The following is a 24504-nucleotide window of genomic DNA, read 5'->3' as shown; positions in this document are numbered from 1 at the left end:
TGGGCGTCGACACAGGCGTGCCAGTAATACTATCCCTAGTGTGACGTCCACTGTACCCAAGATCCCTCACGCGTCTGGGATCCTCAGATTGTTTTTTTCCGCCATACTGGTCGGAAGCATCTTGCGGAGTCCCCTGGCCTTAGCCATACTTTTGCTATTATATTGCAATTTAAAATTATTTATTGACATCCTTCCCCACCCCAACGTCGACCATCGATCTCGACGACGGCTGGAGAAGACATCGACCGTCGGCTGCTGCACGACGGATCTGGGCCTCGGAAGGCCGCTGGCCTCGGCCCGGGCCTAGTAGGCCGCTGGCCTCGGCCCTGCAAGTAGGGAGAGTGGGGGGTGGTACATACTCTTCACTCTTGGTATATAGGTACACCTTATATATTTCCTACACTTATCAGCCCGCTGCCTCAAGGTGCGTATGGAGGGTACCCCTTTCCAATTCTGCCCCAAGTGCAATCGCAAATACCCTTGGGTCGACAGGCACGCCACGTGCAATCTCTGCTTGCCGAGGGACCACCCCGAAGCGAACTGCAGAGCGTGTAGTAGGTTTAAACCTAAAACACTTAAGGACCGTTCGACAAAGCGTTGGGCCCACCACGCCAGGCAGGCAGCCATGGCAGCGGAGGGCGCCTTCAGCGATGGCAGCGACGCCGTACTTTCGGACGGCGAGGGCATTACGGCGTCAAAAGACTGCCGAGCGCAGGTCCCCGACCTCGGAAGGTTGTCCGGCAGGGCGGCTATGGGGAAGACCCCCGGCGACGCAAGCGCTACACCTACACACACTAAGCACACTAAGTCCAACCGAACCTCGACGACGTCGACTTCTCGGAAAGAGGCACGGATAGAACGGTCCGACTCGGTGTCCTCTGGGCGCTCTCGATCGAGATCGCCTCATGACGCAAGGCAATCATCCACTCTTGCCAAGAGTGCCTCGCTCCCTAGATTAACGGAAGTTCGATCGTCGGAAGACGAAGACGACTTCCACCCCCAGGCCGCGCTCCAAGAGACCGAGAGCGCAGTTAACACCAGCGAGGCCCCACGCTCGAAACAAAATACCTCTCCCGACCCTCGGCGCCAGGCGTCGAAAGTCTCTGGGGCCTCTAAGGGGCAGGGAAAACATTTTTCCACGCACGGGGAGGGAGGGAAACAGCGGAAAGCTCAGCCTTCCACTCCTGTAAGACCATCCTTCCACCCCAAGCAGACAGATAAACATAAATCTACTGGGACAGCAACATCCAGCAAGGGTACCCTTGATAAGTCCTCTAAGTTGCCTACTAAAGTCATACCCCGTTCCAAAGAATGGTCCAGTGAGGACATAGACAGGGTCATGTCAAGAATGTCTTCCTTAGCGGATTTTTATGACAAAAACCCAGAACATTTCCTTTCGTATGACCCTCAAGGGGCCACACCCTCAGGCTCCTCTGATCCTATCCCCCTAAGTAAAAAGGCCCGGCTCGAAAGACCTGACCCCTTCGAGGTGCAGCCTTACTCTACTCCATACTCTACTCCACACCCCAGATACCAAGGACAACCTTTCCCTGAAGGGGACCAGGAGTTTTCAATTATGGAGGAACGAACCGGGTCTGAATACTATGCGGAGGATGAGGACCTGGAGGAGGTAGAAGATGAAGAAATTTACAGAGTAGATTCCCCGGTAGAGAGCGAAGCCCCAGTTACCGACTCGCCAGTTGATAACCAACCCCTCCTTAATGAAGTTCTTGCTCGCGCAGCAGAACATTTTCACATCGACACCCACGGTGTACAGGAGGAAAGGGACTTCGCAGAAGAGTTGGTGGGAGAGAGGAGGCCGGTCGCTCAGACCATCCCTATCCTTAAATCCATCCAACGTAGAATAGATCCATCCCTGGTGAATCCTAACCTCACCAGAGCCGTCAACCCCAGAGTCGAAAAACATTTTCGAGCAGCCCAGTCTGACCCTCTTTATATAAGAGGTCATCTTAAACCAGACTCCCTAGTGGTTACCAACACTCGGAAGAGGGCTGGGACACCCTTATCGTCGTCAGAAGCTCCTCCCGACAAGGAGAGCAAAAGACTGTACGGGTTTGGCAGGAAGGTAGCCTCAACGTCCGCCTACCAAGCAAGGATTGCAAACTCCACCACCCTGTTGGCAAGTTACAACTGCCATCAATGGGAAGAGGTTGCGGCGCTCATAGCCTCTGCTCCTGAACCGTTAAAGGGCCAGTTGGCGCGGATCTCGGCAGAAGGGAGAGCCGTGTCTGGTTGCATTTTGAAAGCAACTTTCGACGCTGCAGACAACGCAGGAAGATTGATAGCAGAAGTTACTGTTATCAAGAGACATGCGTGGTTACGGCAGTCGGGGTTCAAGACAGAAACACAGGCGTCATTAATAGACAAGCCGGTGGAACCAGATCTATTGTTTGGGAAAGTGGTCGAAGACGCACTTAAAAATGCCAAGGACGAGTACGAGACTCTCAAATCCCTTGGCCAGCTTACCAACAAACCCCCGAACCAGAGGGGGAACAGTAATTTTCGTCGCCCACGCGGCCAAAATTCACAAACAGGCAACTATGCCCAAGGACAGGGTACACAATGGAACAGCAACCAGCAATCTACCCAAAGTTACAGTAAAGGTAACAAAAGAGGTCGTGGAAGAGGCAGAGGCAGCCCCAACAAGGGAGGTGGCACGCCTCCGCCAAAGCAGTGACGCTCAGTTCAGGGTCCCTTCTCACGCAACCCCAGTAGGGGGACGCATTTCCAACTTCACCCAGGCTTGGGAAGGGATCACCTCAGACAGATGGGTGCTGTCAACAGTGTCCACAGGATATTGTATAGAATTACTGCAGCGTCCCCGGAACCACCCTCCACGACAAAAAATACACTCCTTAGAACATCAGAAGATCCTTCTCGAGGAGATCGCCATTCTGCTAGAAAAGGACGCGATAGAACTCGTCCCAGGACACCAGGTAAACAAGGGTATCTATTCAACTTACTTCCTTGTGCCAAAAAAAGATTTGACAATGCGCCCAGTATTGGACTTACGGCCTGCCAACAAGTATGTCAAGCCCCAAAAATTCCGTATGACCACGCTACAAGAGGTAATCCCCCTCCTAAAAAAGGGGGACTACATGGCAACCTTGGATATGAAAGATGCCTATTTTCATATTTCCATGCTCCCGGCGCACAGAAAATACTTGCGCTTCAAAGTGGACAGTCGCCACTACCAATTCAAGGTACTGCCCTTCGGGATAGCTTCAGCACCAAGGGTATTCACCAAGGTACTGGCGGTGGCAGCTGCACACCTACGCAGGGAGGCAATCCCAGTGTACCCTTATCTGGACGACTGGCTCATAACGGGGGAAACCCCAAGAATTTGCAGGTCAAACATTCAGAGGACTATCGACCTCCTCCACGAATTAGGCTTCTCTATCAACGAGAAGAAGTCAAGTCTGGTGCCAAGCACCTCAAAACAGTTCCTAGGAGCAATCCTAGATACTCAGAAAGGGTTGACCTTCCCCTCGGAAGAAAGAATTCGGAATATACTACTACAAATTCCACATTATCAGTCAGGTCAACAAATAACGGTACGCAAAGCAATGCGGTTACTGGGCATGATGGCGTCATGCATTTACCTGGTCCCCCACACGCGTCTGCGCATGCGTCCCATGCAGGAATGGTTGGCGAAACAGTGGTCTCAGGCAAGTGGTCAGTGGGACGATCTAGTGGTCGTTTCGCCAACACTCGTACAGAGCTTACACTGGTGGACAAGAGAGAATCTCGCAAGGGGTAAACCCTTTTACGATCCCGAAGTACAAGCAGTGGTAACTACAGATGCTTGCCTGACTGGGTGGGGAGCTCACCATCTCCACCACACAGCTCAGGGTCTCTGGTCTCACTCAGTAGCCAAGAACCACATCAACCTGCTAGAGCTTCTGGCAGTATTCCGAGCGCTTTGGGCGTTCGAGCCCCATCTACTAAACTTGTCGGTGCAGATCCGGACGGACAGCACGACAGCCATGTTCTATCTGAACAAACAAGGAGGGACTCATTTGCCAAATCTGTCCAAGCTTGCCCAGAAAATCTGGATATGGGCACTCAGACGGAACATCTTCTTATCAGCACAACATGTTCCAGGGGAGCTCAATTCCCTAGCGGATGCCCTAAGCAGAGACTCCCTTCCAGAAGAACACGAATGGGTCCTTCACAGAGAGATCGTAGAAGATCTCTTCTCTCAGTGGGGTTTCCCCACTATAGACCTATTCGCCACAAGCGAAAACAAACAATGCCCAGGATTTGCATCCAGGTTCCCCCAGCCAGACTCCCAAGGGAACGCCCTGTGGATGAACTGGTCAGGGATGTTTGCGTACGCTTTTCCACCAACCCCTCTCATCAGAAAGGTGGTGTACAAGATGAACAAGGAATCGATGACGCTCATCCTAGTTGCTCCCATGTGGGCGAGACAACCATGGTTTCCACACCTACGCAGGATGGCGCTGTGCGAGCCCATCAAACTCCCAGCCTGGTACAACCTACTGTCCCAGCAACAAGGTCTAACAGTGCACCAGGAACCCAACTCAATGAACCTAGCAGCATGGCTCCTGAGGTCATAGAGTTTGGCCATCTCAATTTACCACAGAGGTGTATGGACATCCTAAAAGAATCCAGGAAACCAAACACAAGGCACTGTTACTTTGACAAGTGGAAGAGATTCGTTATTTGGTGCCAGAATAAACAAATCAACCCAGTTGATTGCACTCCTTCCAACGTGGTAACATACATGCTCCACCTGCTGGATGCAGGGTTGGGTTTTAACTCTCTGAAAGTACACCTGGCAGCCCTCTCGGCTTACACCACATCCCATAACTAAGTATCGTGGTGGAAAGTACCAGTAGTTATAGCCTTCATGGAAGGAGTAAAGAGACTTCACCCTCCTATTTCGAACCCACCGCCAGGATGGGACCTCAATGTGGTGCTAGCTAAGCTCATGGGGCCCCCTTTCGAACCCATGCATAAAAGTAGTCTCAAACACCTGACTTATAAAACGGCCTTCTTAGTAGCCATTACCTCCATAAGAAGGGTCAGTGAAATTCAGGCTCTGTCAGTGCAAGATCCTTTCTTTATTATCCACAAAGACAAACTGGTTTTACGCACACACCCTAGGTTCTCACCTAAAGTTATATCTAAATTCCATGTAAACCAGTCCATCGAGCTTCCGGCTTTCTTCCAGAACCCGCAAAGCTCGGCTGAGGTGAAACTACACACCCTTGATGTGCGTAGGGCGGTCCTCTACTATGTAAATAAGACCAGACCGCTAAGAAAAACAGATCAACTGTTTGTCTCCGTAGCTACAGGCAGAGAGGGGGATCGCGTCTCTAAAGGCGCGATCTCGAAGTGGATTATCAACTGTATACAGCTGTGTTACTCTCTTTCTGAAAAAACTCTGCCTTTTACGCCAAGGGCCCATTCTACCAGAGGCATTGGGGCCACTCTGGCTTTCATTGCAAATGTTCCCCTCGACACCATTTGCAAAGCAGCTACTTGGAGCTCTATTCACACTTTTACTCAGCATTACTGCATTGACACTCATTCCAAGACAGATACACAAGTGGGACAAGCGGTTCTAAGACACCTGTTTGCTCATGACCCTTCTCACATCCCACCTCCTTCTTCGGGTACTGCTCGCTAATCTATGCACAGCATGTGATCTAAGCAGATTCCACAAGCCTCAGAAGGGATACATTACTCACCGTAATCGTATTTCTGATGCTTGTATCTGCTTAGATTCACATGCGACCCACCCTTCCTCCCCTCCGAGAGAAGGCGCATGATTGCTTGTAGTCTTACCTTTCTGTCTATCTGCTTGGATTATCTGTACTCACGCTACTCCTCATGCTTCCTCATGTCAGAAAAAAAATACAATTTGAGGATCCCAGACGCGTGAGGGATCTTGGGTACAGTGGACGTCATACTAGGGATAGTATTACTGGCACGCCTGTGTCGACGCCCATTTTCGAGTTTCGAAAAACAAACTGTAATACTCTGCAGCTTCCACTAGATGTCGGCCTATGCACAGCATGTGAATCTAAGCAGATACAAGCATCAGAAATACGATTACGGTGAGTAATGTATCCCATATATATAATGTAAGGGTGCAGAAGTAAGGCTCGGACACAATGGTGGTATGTTTTTGGATATAGACATTTATTAATTAATAAGAGGGTTGGAAAAAGGCCTCTCTATCCCTAAAGCTAAGAGGAGTTTTCCTGCCTCAACTAGTCAAATTATCCAAAACTAAAATGTCTGTCATTGACGTGTCCCAAAACCTACTTCTGTCGTTAACACTAATAGCCTTAGTATGATCTCTGCTGAAAGTAAAAAGTGTTCTTTGTGTTTTCAACCAACAGGAAGGTTCCCAGTTTTGCTGGTAATAAAGTGATGCAAAATAATGTTCCAAAATACAAGATTCCAATGCTAGGGTTGTGCTCCTTTTCCCTAGACTACTTCTTATCTTAAGTCACTGGGTAAATCACAAGGAACCGTTTCTTGACTTCGCAGTTCTTTATCCCACAAGCTTGTTGGGCTCAGCAACCAAGTGCAGGATTCCAATGTTAGGGTTCTGTTCCTTTCCCTTAGTCTACTTCTTATCTTACTTCTGATCCTTTAGGCTCTGAGCCCTTTCCCCTTTTGAAAAAATGTCGCTAAACAATCCCGGAGGGAACGCATCTTGGGTTCATACTTCTTTATCCTATCAATTTGGCATAGTCCGCTACCACGCATAAGATTCCTTTAGTCAGTTCTGATGTTTTTAATCCTCTTATTCTCAACGTCTTATGTAGTTGTGGGTCCCAGACATGCAATACTTTACACAGCTTGGCTCACTCTCCTGCAATACTTTACACAGCTTGGCTCACTCTCCTGCAATATTTTACACAGCTTGGCTCACTCTCCTGCAATACTTTACACAGCTTGGCTCACTCTCCTGCAATATTTTACACAGCTTGGCTCACTCTCATGCAATACTTTACACAGCTTGGCTCACTCTCCTGCAATATTTTACACAGCTTGGCTCACTCTCCTGCCAGGCAAATGTTCTCTTGTGGACTATCTCTCTTTTTCTCACAGGGTCCCAGACCCTCTTCGCTTTAAACTTTGGTTTCTCACATGGGTGCAGGTCCCAGACATGCAATGCAGCATCGTGTCTGATTGGTTTATTTCCATGCCAAGCATAGAGCTCTTCCTTGTTTGCTTCTTTTGTCCTCAAGGTCCCAGAGCCTATTATTCTTGATGCTTTATTTGGGTGTGGGTCCCAGACTTGTACTGTTACGTGTATCCACTTGTTTCACATTCCTGCCAAGTATGCAACTCTTTCATTTGCTTCAGGGTCGCAGACCCTCTATTTCCAGTTCCTCAGCTCACCCCATTGCTCCCCCAGACCTCTAACAGCTCCCAGCAACCTGTGTACCTGTTTGCTTCTTTCTCAGAGGTACCAATGGTTCCTAGGCAGCTGTCTCGACTCTGGTAGCATACGGGCATCCGGCGGGGTCTGCAGCCTTTTCCCAGCTGCGCAATTGGTCTCTTCTGTGTCTTGTTGGGCCGTAGGAGGCAGAGTGGATTCACCCTAACAGTCTTGAAGAGCGGGACGGGGATTCAAACCTGTGTTGCTCTGCGTTGTCTTGCTTCCACAACAAACCTGTTGCCCCATGGCTATCTTTCCTGCACATAGGGTCATACCTTTAAACTGGATAACTTTCTTAGGGGCTCTGTTTGGATCTGTTGGGGAGCATCTGAAAAATCGGTTAAACCATAAAAAAACGCTTTATGCATGGTTTGAGCCTCGTTTGGAGATGTTATCCTATTTGTGAGGCGGGTTGGGGCACGGTTCCAAGTTATGATCCCTACGCCCCCATTTTCTCAACCTGCCAAGCGTGGGAGCATCTCCACCTGCTTGCGACTGTGATGCGGGCGGAGACGCTGGGATACGTGTGGAATCCACCTGCTCTTAGCTCAAAGTGAAGGCCGGTGGAGTCCAGAGGAATCCATTTATATTGTTTTGGGAATCGGTGTTAAGTAGCAAGGACCGCTCGGTCTGCCAATCTGTCCTGGTTACATTTTCACACCTTCCCCGAACAAAGCAAATGATCACCATGGGAACAGATTGCGCATAAGTGCAAACGTATGCCGTCCCTTCCAAGCTAATTATAAGTTCATTTAAAGTTGGCCTTATGATGTTCCCATCGCATGGCTTCCATAACTAGACTTCCCTATCACCTCATTCTACATTGCCTGGGCACCTCCGCAATCACGCCCTGGCTTGATTTGCTAGGATATTGTTCCTATACCAGATCAAAGCATTGTGGACTCTTTTTCCTGCTCCTCCACCTCAAATACTACAGGGTGAGTGATGTTGCCAGCAAAGGAGGAAGGCTGCTTTCAGTAGTTGTGCTCCCATTGCTCCCATTGCACATAGACCTTCTGAGTATTCATGGTAGTGCGTGCCTCGGCGATCACAAGGCCACCTGGTACGGACACAATCTCGCTATTATCCAAGACAATTGAGGTAGAGAGCCAACTGGCAGGAGCTCTGTACTGTACTTCTTTGGCAATGACATTGTTATCGCTTCCCACCAGATTGTGGGGCCTGGTGGGAAGGACATTGTCAGACTATTGGCGTTGAGGCCAGCATTGCTTGCTGATAAGCGAGGGCCAGCCAAATTGTCATCATGCCTGACCAATGATGATGTGCACCCTGGGAAGCCGGGAGGGACCTATGTCGCGATTTGTGGAGTTTCTGAAACACTTATTAAAAAAACATGTTTTTTCTCCATTGTTTTTGTCCACTGGGCTAGAAGAGAAATATGTCACGGTGCAACCTTACGCCAGCCAGGGGAAGGACGAAATCGGGTTCGAAAAAGGGGTCTCGGTGGACGTGATTCAGAAGAACCTGGAGGGCTGGTGGTATATCAGGTAGGTCGCTGTGTGATGACGAGATGTGAAATGTCGCTGCGTGATGACGAGATGTGAAATGAGCGCGTGCCGGCAAGAGAACCAGGGGTATGCAATGGAAACTCTGTTAATGTGCAAAGATGCCGTGGTCTGTTGCAGGAATATATGTGCATGCGTGTTCACGTATAAATAAACATGCATAAGCCATCTGCTAAGAACAGGGCTATAAGTGGGGTAAGAAATCGACGGTGGATATTCGGGGCGTGGCTTGTGGATGGGCGTGGTCTCAACAAGTACACAAACTGTATTAAGGTACGCAAACAAATATGTAAATGTATGTAACCATTTATATATTTGTATGCGTACCTTACTATGGTTTGTGTAGTATGCAGACATATTTTATAAACATAGAAATATGTAACATATTTCTATGTTTATAAAAAAATTGCTTGAAAAGTACGCAAACCATAGTAAAGTACGCACACAAATATATAATATTTATATATTTGTGTGCATACCTTATGGTTTGCATACTTTTCAAGCCATGTTTTGAAAACATTTCTATGTTTATAAAAGATGACTTGAAAAGTGCACAATTCAATCCATCTTTTATAAAGCTCTGATGATGGACTAAGCCCGAGGCGTCTTTGTCAGTCGGCAAAGCTTTATAAAAGATGGCTTGAATTGTGCACTTTTCAAGCCATCTTTTATAAACCTCTAAATATTTTTTGGAATCCTCAGGTTCGCCCAGGGTTAAAGACGCCTCGGTGCCCAGGGGAAACAAAGGGACAGCTGTGGCTGGCTGGCACTTCTGTCAGCTTGCCTGATTTAATGCAGGCACCTCTCACGTTGCGGCCGCGGCGGGATAATGTGTCCCACCATTATGGTGGGACCAGGGGGCCCCGGGAGGGCCCCAGTTTAGCTCCACTTTTTGGAGACTGCCAGAGCCCGGCCCAGGGTGGCCCCGGCCCACTTAAAGCACTGGCTAAGAAGGAACATTTACAAGGTCTTCATTCCTCTAAATTATTGCTCTTGTATGTTTCATTTTAACTCTTAGTACCAGACAATAGGTTGTTTAGTATACGACTGTGTGCACCTTTTTATGTATACGTGCTTTATTTCCCCTGTGGTACTAAGCAGTGACATATTTGTATTGGTTTACACGCAGAAGTGTGTCTTTTCATTGTAGGTCAACTCAAAACAAAAACAAGACACAGATAGGAGGTAGGGGTACTGGAAAGGGGTAAATAAGAAATCAAGCTGGAAAAAATGAAGATTAGACAATTCATGAGAAGCATATCGTGTGTGCAGCTGCACCGAGCAGGGGGCTTTTCAGCTCACTCCAATGTACACCAGACCGGTTCAGGATCATTTAAAGAAGCGGATCTAGTGCCACAGTCGCATTCCAGAATTGCTCTCCATTGGCACTCTGTGTCACTGGGCAGAATCTTGTGGAACCGTAGTCGTTCCGAGTTCATGGGTCCCTGTTGATCACCCCGACCAACCTCTTGCTGTGCTCAGAAACTAACTCTAGGGGCCTCATTACGAGTTTGGCGGTAGCCCTGCCGGTGCTTCAGGCGGGTTGCCATAGGACTCGTAACACTTTCCGGGGCCTGACTTCCCGGTGCCACCGGCACATTACAAGTCCCGGTGGATCGGGAAGTCAGGCGCCAGAAAATGTTAGTCCCCATTCCCATGGAGCCCCATAGAACTCAATGGGAATGGGGACACAGAAGCGCCGGCAACGTTGCTAACAGTGCCTGTGCTTCCATGAATACTCTGTAGGTCGGACCTGCTGGGCCCAACAGCCCCTGCTCCCAGAGTTGTAGTGTGGCGGTCCGGAAATGGATGCCGGTACGGTGCCACCGGCACCCATAATCCCGGTCTGACACACTTGTAATGAGGCCCTATGTACCGTCCTCACAGTAAAGGCAGTCCCGTGGACTACTTGACTGCCATGGTGTTTAGGAAGATTTTCTTAGGAGCCTACCTGAAACATCCTGTTCAAGTTTAGAGCAGGTCTTCCAGGTAACCCACTAATCTCCTACTTATGGACTGGTTCCTCTTAAATTCCTATATGCCCCCTTTTAAAGACCGAAGGATCGCTTTCCAAGGATTCCTTCAGTTGGAAGGTTCTGCATTTCATCAATCCTCTTCTTCTAGGAGAACTTTCGGAGCGACTACTGCATGTTCCAATTCTCTTGCTCCCAGTCCACGTCCAAACTAACAGCTCAAAACTCGGAACATAATTGAAAGCCCGTCTTTGAAACACTGTCTTCTAGTTTCCTATGTATTCTTCCTTTCTGTGTCTTCAATTTTTGTTTTGTGAATCTGTTGATTATACGTTGTTTTTCATTGTACAGCGCTCTGGTGTCCTCGCCATGTTCACGCCAAGTAAAAACTGGAAATTAATAAACAAAATGCTATTTTCTAGTGAAGTTATTACAAACCTAAATTAGGCCAAGGTTTGGTAGTAACTGTCACCCTGAAAGTGAATCTGCAATGAATCTAGGCGTTACTCTGGAAAGTTGTGCCTCATTCCTGAATGAGGGCCTCCAAGCACTTTTTTAGCTGGGATTTCACCAGCGCAATCTGCATGAGCACATGAGCACAATAAGGTGGGAGGAAACCATTCATGGTTTGTTTTATATAGTGCCTACTCGCCTGGTTTCGTAGTTTCCAGCAAAGCAAGTAATAATTTTTCTGTCACCACAACTCAGCAGTGTTCATGTTGGTGATCTCAGAAAGGTGATATGCTGGGCCCGCGCTGCTGTGATTCGTACCTTTGACCCGTAGGTTGCAAGCATATCCCTGCATTGCTTAACTCCCTGCGCTATCTTGCCAAGTGGTGCAAGTGTGTTTTGTACCCTGATTTTCCCACTTAAGGAAATGTGGATTATTTTGGGGGCTCCGCCCGGCTGCATGCCTAATCAATGAGATAATCGTGTCTTCCTCTTGAAAAAATTGTGATCTATTTCACATGCAATCAAATGGTCGCACCGGTGCCACCAACTTATGTTAAAAGCAAAAAAAGGCACATGTATGCAAATGTGGCTGAGTATTTAAACACTGTTTAAACATCAAGAAAGCGTGTTTCGCCCTCATGGGGCTTTTTCAAGGCTTACTACAACTATTTATAGCAGACGCTTGGGCCTGATGCTGTTTCCGTGGCGCAACACCATTGAGCTGACTGGACTGCAGCAGCCCACCCCCGAACATTTTGGGCTATGTTGAGTCAACCTAGCTGACCTTGAGAGCCGTGGCCGGACAGAACAGGACACAGATGTTAAACGTTGCCTGGGCTTCGCTGTTAACAATGGCCCGGCAATTACTAACGTAAAGCATTTCCCTGTTACTACCTGAATTCATATGCATAATTCTTTAGGCAATTGAAATCGTGATGTGGGTTTAGTACTTGCATGCCAGGGGAGTCATTGGAAGGGTAGAGAGGGCACAGGAGACCGCTCATTCTCACAGCCGTCCTTAAGTGCTTGCTTTCAGACTTAAAGGAGAGATTTAACTGCTTGTAACATTGAATCTGCATTAGAAAATTCTCATTAGAACGCACAAAAAAGTTAGATGCCCCACACACATACATGTGCCCCTCCCCACCATCTCTGAAGTTAGCGCCTCTCCCAACATTTGAAGTATTAGCCCCCCTCCATCCCCTGAAATGTTTCATTGCGCACCTGCTATTTATGGTGTTTAAAGACGTGACTTGCATGACCTGAATATGTGCGCCCGGCACAGTTTGCACTTTTAGTTTTTGCTGTTACCTTAATTCACCTGATTGTTTCAGTGTGGCTGCAAATAGGCATGTTTAATGTGCAAGGCGGCCCTCACTCCACAGGAGACGGTATGTGTCCAAAGAGTTGACATCAGTTGATGTACTACATCTATGCGTACGGACCCCAAGGGATGGCACAGTGAGCATATAGAACAAGGCCTTTCCTGAGGGGTTCATAGACAAGAACTGCATAGTGGAACGTAAATTGATATTTCATCTATGGAAACCCCTTTAGATATTTAATCAAGAACAAAGTTCAATGTTATGCTTGTGTGGTATTGGTGTATGTAAGATACAAGTAAGCAGCACATTGCTTTCATGTTAATACGTGTATTGCTTTCCCACAAAATGGGCGACCTTGTTAGGATCTTTTATAATGTTCCAAGGCCCATCCTTGATCTGAGTCCCATCCCTGCTCCGAAGCCCAACCCTGCTCCTCGCACAAAGTGTGTTGGTGGTAATGGAATGCGAAACTGGGAGACACCAGGAACTTAAGTCATGTTACCCATTAATGAACTAATCAAAATTCCCACACACCTGCTCCAAATTGCTTTGATTTACTGTCCTCTAGTAGCATACAAAACAGCGAATCATCCATGTGTCCAGATCACATTGTGACGGTTTATTGAGAGGCTAGCCATAACACTGGGAGTTCCTTCCCTCCCCACTCAAGGTGTCGCAAACAAACTGTTTGATGGATTATTTTATTCAGCCCTATCTCCAATTCGTCTAACACCCCTTGGATCCCTCCCCCAGAGCTACTAATGAGCCAAGAACCAGGACGGTGTACAGGAAATATATTTATATTTATTTGAATTATATGTTACGAAACTCACACTGAAATAAACACCACTTTATCCATGGCACAACGCAATAAACTGCTCTCAACATAAATAAATCACACAAGTGAGTTGAAAAGAACACAAATCACAATTCTTTACTTTCTACAAATTTCACTTCAAGAAATAATTGGCGCTGCTCAGTGATCACAATTTACAAATGTAGTGCTGTGCAATTCCGATTTTCCTGCGTGCCTAAAAGGCTAGCAGTTTGGTTTTTCAGATTTGGACAAATGCATATGGTAATTATGATTTCACCCGCACTTTTAGTTTAATATAAACACTGGGTGATTTAGCGGCTTGTTTTTCAGGCCCCCTCCCCTACTTTGGTCTGGGTTGGGAAGGTCTGACAGAATAATTAGGATGATTGAATAATTTGGGATTTCATAACCCTCTCCACTAAAAGTCCTATGTTAGGGAAGGCTAGATAAAAAGATTGGACTGATTTCAGAACAAAGACACCCCTCTTCCTTAAAGAAGTCGGGGTTAACAGGACAAAAAGGATTACCCAATTAAATGATATGCTATATTTTTGGTACGACGGCCTTTCATCGCCGTGCATTTCAAAGCCTGGCATTTAAACGTGAACATTATAACGAAAATGTTCATCACATTTTTTAGGGGGGGGTGGGAAAGGACAGGTAAGGGTTTGGGTCGGTACAGAATAGGTAGGAATAGGTGGGGCAAGGGGTCCTTGGGGGGAGGGACCGCCCCCCCAAAAATGGATGAACATCTTCATTCAATGTACACGTTTAATTGATAGGCATTGAAATATACGGCAATGAAATGACATAGAACCATAGTTTTTTAGCGCACACTGAGAAGTGAGCTTTGTTAATTTAGAATCTTAATACAAATTGCCCTGTAGTGTTCAGCCAAAGGGCATTAATTTAATATTTTTAGTTCAATCGGCTAAGTATCTACACAGTTTTGCCCCCCCCTCCCCTGCCCACCATCAAGGGAAAGGATTTAAGGCCAGCAGATTCCCCCACCTTTTGGTTACAAAGCTGTCAAGTCCACTTACGTTGAAAACTTCTGCTTAAAGTTCAGCACAGCCAGCATGTCAGGACCCTCTGGAAAGATAGTGCAGGAGTCTGGTCACTCCAATCTCAAGGATGGCCTCCTGCTCTCCACCATAGGACCCAGTCAGCTTTTAGGCATGCCTAGAAATAGACCGCTCCACCCAGATGCAGTCTCAGAAATCTCCTCTGGTGTTTCCTTGCAGCTGTCAGATGGTAAGTTTCAGCAGCTCTCCCCACTGGTAAAATTCAGTAGCTCTGTCCCGTCCTCATAGTGCATTCCCCCATATATAGCAGCAATGACACCATCAAGTTTACAATCGTGGGGGGAGTACCCTGCAAGAGTTCTCGCATCTAGGATTGGACAATTATCCTTCTCTCTACTCCCAACTCCAGACCACCTCTCTACGGATTGGTTTAAGAGTCTGGAGCAGGCATATGGCAGCTCCATTTACAATCCCCATTTGTTCTCTTGTCACATGTTTGGCAACAACTAGTTAATGTAGCAAAACCTCATAATTTTACTAGCAACTGCCATAATATATATAGTTTCCAATTCAGCTAATCATGGGGAATTAAATAGGATGACTGCTAGGTCTGCACCATTTTGCACAGCCATGTGACCATTTTCTGCTGTTTTCGCAAAAAGCCTAACTGTTAGGAACATGCAATTTATTCCCCATATTCCTATTTTCACCTTCCACCCGCTCACCAACTCCCGAATTTGGAACATTTTCAGATCAGCCACTAACCCATTTTAGATGCCCATTACAGTTTCCTGAGTCGCAGGTGGATGCATATTATATCACCAAAATCACCTGGAAATCATATCAAAATGACACATACACCAAGAAAATCTGACTTATGATTGCTGGGAAAATGCCTAAATGATAATAATGCTTTTAAACAAAGGGAATCTTCATCTGTGCACATACAAGCTTCCTTTCCTCCAGTGCCATTTGACATTTGTGGGCAAGTGTTTTTATTAGTCTCTTCGAAGTTGGTTACCTGTTTAAAGTTGGAGTTTCAGCTTGTAAATAGGGGATGCATTTTCTGCATAGAGATCCCCACTGTAGATAATGAGCCTTATCTGAAGGGGACCAGTATTTCAATCTGAAAGGCAGCCATTTCTTGTATTTCTTTCAAAGTTCAGATCCCCTTAATTGTAGCCCTTGTTTTTTTACATCTACTCTCTATATTCTGGTCATGCTCCGGCCAAGGGAAAATGTCCTGCAGAGACAGCAAACCTAACAGACACTTGGTTTTCCACACCGTCCAAGCAAGCCACATTTTATAGCAGTTGTATAAACGCTGTGGGGATGTAACCCAGTATTTCTGTGGGGGAGTTCTTTGCGACATTTGTCCCACAGCAAGCAAAGGGTTTGCCTTAGGCCTACAGAAATGTTTTCATGAAAATAAAGTGGACTTTTCAATTCAAATGTCCTCTGGTGTTTTGAATGCAAAACATAATATACATTATTTTTTGGCAACATGCCATGTCTTTTTCCCTGACATTTTTATGTTGCATGGGGTACATTTTTCACATTTAAACTGAAAACACACGTGCAAAGTCGTTTTTGTGTCAGTGTTTAAAAATCCTGTTTTTCATGTGTAAGGGACCATGGAATTTCTTCTTCCTTCGTGAATTAAAATGCTGCTGTCATGACAGGTAGGCCTTTTCACATGGCCCTTCAATTTTAACTTGCAAATACACATGCAACGCCGTTTTTGTGTCAGTGTTTAAAAATCCTGTTTTTCATGTGAAAGGGACTCTTGAATTTCTTCCTTGTTTGTGAATTTAAATAATGCTGCCTTTCCTTTAGTAAAGACAGGTAGGCATTTTCCACATGGCCCTTTAGTTCTGTTAGTTTGAAGCCTTTGATTACATCTCACAACATCAGGTCGCAGAATCTTGGAGACATGTTTATGAATTGAAACATTGAGATCTCCAGGTCATAAACTACTTATGTTGTATTGACTTGGTTCTTAGGCAGATGCTTTTAGCACTCTGTGCTGGGCCAGGCAGAAGGCATTGTGAGATCAGAACTGCATGAGTAGCCTGAGATATGATGTTCTGGGCAAGAAATATCGGGGCTATATAAGAACTCCATGCTTTGACGGATACTACGTCCTGGACGCAGTCCGCACACATGTTAGAGTAAAAACAGTGGCTGCCCTTAGATCTTTTATTCATTTTGTTATGATGGATGCTTGCTGAATTATGTGGAACTAAAAATACACTTAGCTTTGGCGAACTGAATCCAGACTTCTACATAAGATGAAACAATGGCTCACATCTGCTCTATTTCATCATCGTCCCTACAAGATGCTTGCTCAGATGCGCCTGGCAAACTGACACCAAGGCCAGTGCTGTAAAATTCCCATTCCTATTCCAAGTTTACAGTTCTGTACATTTCATGGTCCTTCACATAAAACCCATTCCATGTATTATTACTGTCCCCAACTTCCTGTTTTTAGCAGAGTTGTTGACCACTGTCATGTTGAGGATGCCTGTACAGACCTGATGTGGGCAGGCAGATGTCACTGGGCAGATCCCCTGCCCCCATCCCATGCATGCTCCACATTTCTAGGATGGGAAGTGGTGGGGCGTGCATTGTGCCATGTCCTCTGCTCCACATGGGGCTTAGAAACAGGCAATGCAACCGCCCGTTGCCCAAATTGTTATCCATTCTGTGATATTAGATTCCCTCCTCTCTATCCCTCTGCAAACTCATCAAATATTACCACCCGTCCCCTTATCTTTCAGCCCCCTTATCTTTCACCCACTGATGCCATCTGCGAGCAATGTCTAGGAAGGTGTCGCCCGTGAGTGCTTACACTCATGGGGGTCACCTCCAGGCCTTGTGGGCCGCAAACCTGTCGAGGTTTCAGGATATCCCTCATTAGCATCCATGAGATAAATTTGCATGCATTTGGAATCATTGCATTTCAATTCATTACAATGCAATTGGTGCTACCAGCTAATGACCAAGGTAGTACAAGAAGCTTTTACAGTCCACCCCAGGAACACAATAACACATGCAATACGTTTTTATACAAAGTTTGAGGAAGATTGAGTTTTTAGTCTAATCAGGAATATTTACTGCATTCATGAAAGGGAAATAATTGGAAAGATAGTTTGGGTTCACCTATGCTTGATTTGGCCACCACTCGCGGGACAGCAACAGAGACATGGCTAGGAATCAATAATGACAGAGTTGTAGCTTTCAGCATGGTGTTAGCAGAGCGTTTTCTAGTGTAGGTCGGGGACCTAGCGTGCTCTTACAGCTTCTATTGTCTGAGATCACAGGTTGCTTTGCTGGAACACAGGCGCCAGGAGGGATCCAGGCAAGGCGCATTCTCTGAAGCTGCGAAACAGAGGTGGACTGAGGAGAGATGGAGGGGGTGATGGAAAGAAGAGACCTGGTGGAGGCAGCGGGTGGCTGAGGACAGACGAGGAACTGAGGAGAGACAAAGGTGGGTGATGGAAAGAAGAGACCTGGTGGAGGCAGCGGGTGGCTGAGGACAGACGAGGAACTGAGGAGAGACAAAGGTGGGTGATGGAAAGAAGAGACCTGGTGGAGGCAGCGGGTGGCAGAGGACAGAGGAGGGACTGAAGAGAGACAGAGGGGTGTGATGGAAAGAAGAGACCTGGTGGAGGCAGCGGGTGGCAGAGGACAGAGGAGGGACTGAGGAGAGAGAGAGACGGGGGTGATGGAAAGAAGAGACCTGGTGGAGGCAGCGGGTTGCTGAGGACAGAGGAGGGACTGAGGAGAGACAGAGGGGGGTGATGGAAAGAAGAGACCTGGTGGAGGCAGCGGGTGGCTGAGGACAGAGGAGGGACTGAGGAGAGACAGAGGGGGGGTGATGGAAAGAAGAGACCTGGTGGAGGCAGCAGTTTGCTGAGGACAGGAGGGACTGAAGAGTGAACGAGGGCAAAGGGATAGAAGACTGAGGCAGGGCTGAGCAGAGGCAGAAGACGAAAACATCCAGGAGAAGCAGAGGAGGGTGGAGGAAATACATAGAGGGCCTCGGGAGAGAGGGTGGGGGCTGAGGAAAGATGGGGTCATGGAAGATGCTATGAAAGGATCCAAGAAGTAAGCCGAGGACAGGGCCGAGGAGTGACCGAGGGGAAAGTGAGGAAACATATAGGGGCTGAAGAGGGACCTTAGGAGCTATGAAGTCAGAATGGTCTGTAAAGCGATGGACAGCGCTCTACAGAGACAGTAGACATCTTATAAGAGACAGGACAGTTGAGTGGAGGCGTGGGACTGAACCGAGAAAGATGGAGCACTGAGGGGACACAGTGGAGGGCTGTAGAGGTAAAGATGGGGCCAAGCAGAGGCCGGAGGAAGGAAAACGAGAGACAGAGGGGATCTTGGGATAGAGGGGACCTTGAAGAGTTCTCAATGCATCTCTTTTGGCCAATGAGATGAGAAGTGACCACTCTTTGCTTTGCGCCGGATATCTAACTTATATAGAGTTACAGCAATTCATGGTATCTAAACCCCCCCACTCTTAGTGACTCAGCGATTTCAGGATGGTGCCGGATTGCTGCTGCAAGCACTACTTCCGGTATCTTTCTCTGCACTCTTCACAGTTCCTATGGCAGAGAGAAGCGTGCATGCACGCTATCATTTTAACAAGGAATAGTTGGATGAAGAACCATCTATGGAGTTTTCTCCTGTAAATTCTCTTTCTCTTTAGTGAGTATCTTGTTGTTTGCTAACGTATTTTAGTACCTGGCGAGGGACAATCAGATTGTTACAAACAATCTGATTGGCCCTCGATGGGTCCTTACCAACCCAACAAAGACTCACATTCCAAGTTTCGTAGCGCTGCGCCCCTCAGACTTGCCTATTTTTCTTCATCAGGCCACCATGGAAAGGGTAAAGGAACTACATGTAGTCCCTTCGCCCTTATCCATGGTGGCCATTTTCATTGTTTCCTTTTTTTTACTATCTTTTTAAATGTCCGCCATGGAATGGGAGACGGGACTATGTGTAGCAACTCGAGAAAAATGACTATTAGTAATGGTATTGGTAATGTTTATTTATAAAGTGCCTATACACAAGGCAAGTGTTTCAAAGCGCTCAAGGAGGGTGGGAACATGGGAAAACAACAGTCGAATCAGAGCCCTTGAAATTATGAGACGATAATAGTCTGCACAGACAGAGTAGGTGCATACAATACAATTACAGTTGAGACACAGCAAATGGGCCTGGCAGCGACTCTGCAGTTTTACCAAGTGCAGTTAAGGGGTGAAGACAAGGGAGAGCAGACAGACGATCTTCCGGCACAGTGCATTCGGAGCGTGCAAGTGCACAACGTGCCGGGGTACTAATAGCAACAGAACCCTGAGTCAGAGGGGGATTTGAGGATCCTGAAGGTGTTCTCCCATCTATTGGATCCTCTGGGAGCATTATTAATCAGGCTTGTAACCTTTGCCCCAGGGGCATTAACTGACCGGTAATGCCCCCTCTCCTCGGGTTCTATTGCTGTAGTGGGTAATCTTAAATTGGGGCATTTCCCTGTGGCTCCAGGGAACAAACCTCCGGTCTGCCAACTCTGGACCTTAGTTAAAATATTGTCCAGGTATTTCTACAAAGGGTATTTCTGACTCGCAGCCTCCAGCGCCTTTCTTAGCACCAATATTTCGCTGGATTAGTACTGCATTTTTCATGGAGCCTGGTAGTACTGTTATTGAAAAATATGTAGTGTGTAAGTAAACAAAAAGCACAAAGTTCTCATGTGGCTTTTCTTTTTCACAATAATTATGAGAAATTGTTTTTATTAAAAAAAGATTATGCCCCATCAAGGTTATTTTCATTTCTTTTGTGTGCATGATGGCTAGGAGAATCCCCTGTCCTGCCACAAACACACCCAGCACCAGTAAATGAAGGCAGTACCCAATGCATTCCCTAGGTGGCAGAATCCTCCTGTTTGCCGGGTAGGGCACCTATGCCATCCAGGGCCGTTACTGCTAGTGTATACAGCTGCAGGCATAGGCCTTCTCAGGGACGCTAAACACAATTGTAGGGGTGCACAGCGGGAGAGTATCCTCTTTGCTCTCGTGCCCAGAACAGACCCACACATGAGAGACGCTGTTCAAAGTGGCAGACTCTCCCCCTTTACAGTGGTGCCCCTCCTGAGCCATAAGGTTTGGTTAGCTGCTAATATAGTACTACCATGGAAATTGGAGAACATAGCTATTTACGTCAACGCAAGATGGAACTTTGCTACCCAAACCCTCTACATCCACCCACAATCCCAGGGTTCGAAAATGAGCGGAGCTGGGAGCTATTTAGCTCCTGCTTGTGGCCTAAGATCCTGGTTAGCTTGACACCACCAGCTACCAGGAGCTACTGTTAGCTCCCCAGGCCACCTGATGCCGAACCAATAACTCTAACTCTGCGCATTTGTGACAATCTATAAATAAAGATTAGGAAACCTCTATAATTTATTGAAAGCATAAGGGGTCATAAGTAATGGACAAAATGATATGTTTGCATCTTAAGTGGAAGCTAGATTTGAGGAACACTACGTACAATCTCCTGGTTCTCCAGTGGTGGCTCCTGGTCACTGGTTAATGCTGGATACCCAGGAGCTGCTCTTAGCTCCTGCTTATCAATCCTTAATTTCGATCCCTGAAATCGCATCCCACCACCTGCACACGGGTGGGCCATCGGCGCAAAGTCACATACTGTTAAAATGCATTCTTCCTATGCACAAATCCATCCATGGGCTAGTGTCCACCTGGTTGAATCTAGCTCTTAGCACTCACCAGCTTGTACACTTCTGCCCCAGGCTCTCTCCAAGGTATGAACCTCCCCCCCTTCACCCCATTCCCTGTGCTGTCCAGCACTGCTCCGTCCTTCTGGCTCCCCATTACTGGACCTCCATATGCCCAGAAATCTGCACGATGTGAGGCGCATTTTAAAGTCCTGCACGTGCTAGTGCCATACTTTACTACCTAGGTTCCATGATGTCACCAGATTGGGGCGGCCGGAAGTCTCCTGCTCTAAATTGTGTGAAGTGCGCGCCCATGCAAATCAAGAAACAATGCCTTCTGAACACAGAGGCACTTGAGCGGCGCTGGCATCCAGTGTGGCCGGCGGGCCTGCAATGTCCTGGGTATGCTACCAAACTAGGAGGGCAGCCCTGTACGCAGTGCAAAGTGCAGTTTGCACATCCCGCAGAGCTTCAGTGTTATGGCCATTAGAATCTGGCCATGTGTGTACCACAGTGGTGTTGCAGGCGTCTCTCGAGAGGTGTATTTCAAATTACTATAGGCACATCTGTTTACTTTAAAAAAGACATACATTACTCTCAGTTCAAGCCACAGTGCTAGGACACATCTGGGACCTACAGATGACTGGTACATTACTCTCTGTTCAAGCCACAGTGCTAGGACACATCTGGGACCTACAGATGACTGGAAAAATGAAGTATGCATGGCACAGCACCAGGCAGTGTGAGGTGAAACCCACGCCATGTGTGACTGTTACTGTGCTGTAGAGCCCAAAAGGTCCAGCATCAGGGTGGGAGATTTGGCGGAGGTGCTGATGAGGACAATGATGGGATTGGCTGGAAAATTGTGCGGTGGCAGAGGGGGAGATTTGGTAAAGGTGCAGATGAGGACAATGATGGAATTGGCTGGAACCTTGTGAGGTGCAGTGGACGGGTGGGGGATTTGGTAGGGGTGCCAATGGGGACAATGATGGGATTGGCTGGAACATTGTGCAGTGGCAGGGTGGGAGCTTTGGTAGAGGGGCAGATGAGGACACTGATGGGATTGGCCGCGACATTGTGCGCTGCAGTGGTCGAGTGGGAGATATGGTAGAGGTGCCGGTGAGCGATGAGAACAATGGTGGGATTGGCTGGAACTTTGTGCAGGGGGGGGGATTTGGTAAAGGTACAGATGAGGACAATGATGGGATTGACTGGAACATTGTGCAGTGCAGTGGCTGGCTGGGAGATTTGGTAGAGGTGCCGATGGGGACAATGCTGGGATTGGTTGGAACACTGTGCATTGCAGGAGCAGGGTGGGAGATATGGTAGGGGTGCCAATGAGGACAATGATGGGAATGGCTGGAACTTTGTGCAGTGGCAAGGTGGAAGATTTGGTAGAGGTGCAGATGAGGACAATGATGGGATTGGCTGGAACATTGTGCGGTGCAGTGGCTGGGTGGGAGATTTGGTAGGGGTGCAGATGAGGACAATGATGGGATTGGCTGGAACTTTGTGCAGTGGCAGAGGGGGAGATTTGGTAACGGTGCAGATGAGGACAATGATGGGATTGGCTGGAACATTGTGCAGTGCAGTGGCTGGCTGGGAGATTTGGTAGAGGTGCCGATGGGGACAATGATGGGATTGGTTGGAACACTGTGCATGGCAGGAGCAGGGTGGGAGATATGGTAGGGGTGCCAATGAGGACAATGGTGGGTTTGGCTGGAACATTGTTCGGTGCAGTGGAAGTGTGGGAGATTTGTTAGGGGTGCCGATGAGAACAAGGATGGGATTGGCTGGAACTTTGTGCAGTGGCAGGGTGAGAGATTTGGTAGGGGTGCACATGACAATGATGGGATTGGTTGGCACACTGTGTGTTGCAGGAGCATGGTAGGAGATTTGGTAGGGGTGTTGAAAAGGACAATGATGGGATTGGCTGGAACACTGTGCGTTGTAGAAGTTGGGTCAGAGATTTGGTACGGGTGCCAATGAGGACAATGATAGGATTGGCTGGAATTTTGTGCGGTGCAGTGGCCAGGTGGGAGATTTGGTAGGGGTGCAGATGAGAACAATGATGGGATTGGCTGGAACATTGTGCGGTGCAGTGGTCCAGTGGGAGATTTGGTAGGAGTGCCGATGAGGACAATGATGGGATTGGCTGGGACATTGTGCAGTGCAGTGCCCAGTGGGAGATTTGGTAGGTGTGCCGATGGGGACAATGATGGGATTGGCTGGGACATTGTGTGGTGCAGTAGTCCGGTGGGAGATTTGGCAGGTGTGCCGATGAGAACAATGATGGGATTGGCTGGGGCATTGTGCAGTGCAGTGCCCCGGTGGGAGATTTGGAAGGGGTGCCGATGGGGACAATGATGGGATTGGCTGGGAAATTGTGCAGTGCAGTGGTCCGGTGGGAGATTTGGCAGGAGTGCCGATGAGGACAATGATGGGATTGGCTGGGACATTGTGCAGTGCAGTGCCCCGGTGGGAGATTTGGAAGGGGTGCCGATGGGGACAATGATGGGATTGACTGGGACATTGTGCGGTGCAGTGGTCCGGTGGCAGATTTGGCAGGGGTGCCGATGAGAACAATGATGGGATTGGCAGGAACACTGGGCGTTGCAGGAGCAGAGTGGGAGATTTGGGGAAAGCGCCGATGGGCACAGGTATGGGACTGGCTGGAGCAACGGGCAGTGCATTGCCTCTTGGAGCCGTCATGGTGCCTGGTTCCTCATTGCCACCTGGGTGCCTCCCACCACAGCTGGCCTGATGCACACTCACATCTCCTCAGTGGGGAGGGCGCATATCAAACCGAGTGTCCGCAGCTGCCTGCTGGTTTCCGGTGTTGCGTGTGCTTGATGGCTGTCTTCCCTTCTAAAGATGTGCCCAGCCGTTTATTTAGAGGCGGGGGCCTTGGAAACATGGTTGCCACCATCCCTGCCATGTCAGGGGGTCTCCCATGGCCCTGGTGAAAATGTCTTCTGACCAGGCTTGGACATTAATGCAGGCACACTTTTGGTGTGGTATTGATATTTTATTTCTATCGCGCTCATACACAAGTGTTTCAGATAATCTCCCCAGTGGGTGACAGCTTCTGGGCTTACACACCCCCTTTACCTATATTTCTCGCTGCTGTTGAAACTGCAATTAATCTTCCATTCTTCCATCTGGACTTCCATCGATGTACTGCAGATTGCTT

General features: G+C 47.8%; 1 protein-coding gene across 6 annotated transcripts in view; it reads left to right on the top strand.

Annotated features, from left to right (window-relative positions):
• Window positions 1-24504, top strand: part of SH3PXD2A (SH3 and PX domains 2A) — a 1212758-nt gene that overhangs the window by 1092103 nt on the left and 96151 nt on the right. For all 6 annotated transcript variants that reach the window (XM_069611721.1, XM_069611718.1, XM_069611722.1 and 3 more), the window contains one exon: window positions 8838-8955. In XM_069611721.1, coding sequence (XP_069467822.1) covers window positions 8838-8955 — 118 coding nt within the window. The remainder of the gene's footprint in view (window positions 1-8837; window positions 8956-24504) is intronic.

The sequence above is a fragment of the Ambystoma mexicanum genome, chromosome 8 (assembly GCF_040938575.1).
Source record: "Ambystoma mexicanum isolate Mex_15411 chromosome 8, UKY_AmexF1_1, whole genome shotgun sequence".
Classification (NCBI taxonomy): domain Eukaryota; kingdom Metazoa; phylum Chordata; class Amphibia; order Caudata; family Ambystomatidae; genus Ambystoma; species Ambystoma mexicanum.
This window is presented reverse-complemented; position numbering and strand designations above follow the sequence as displayed.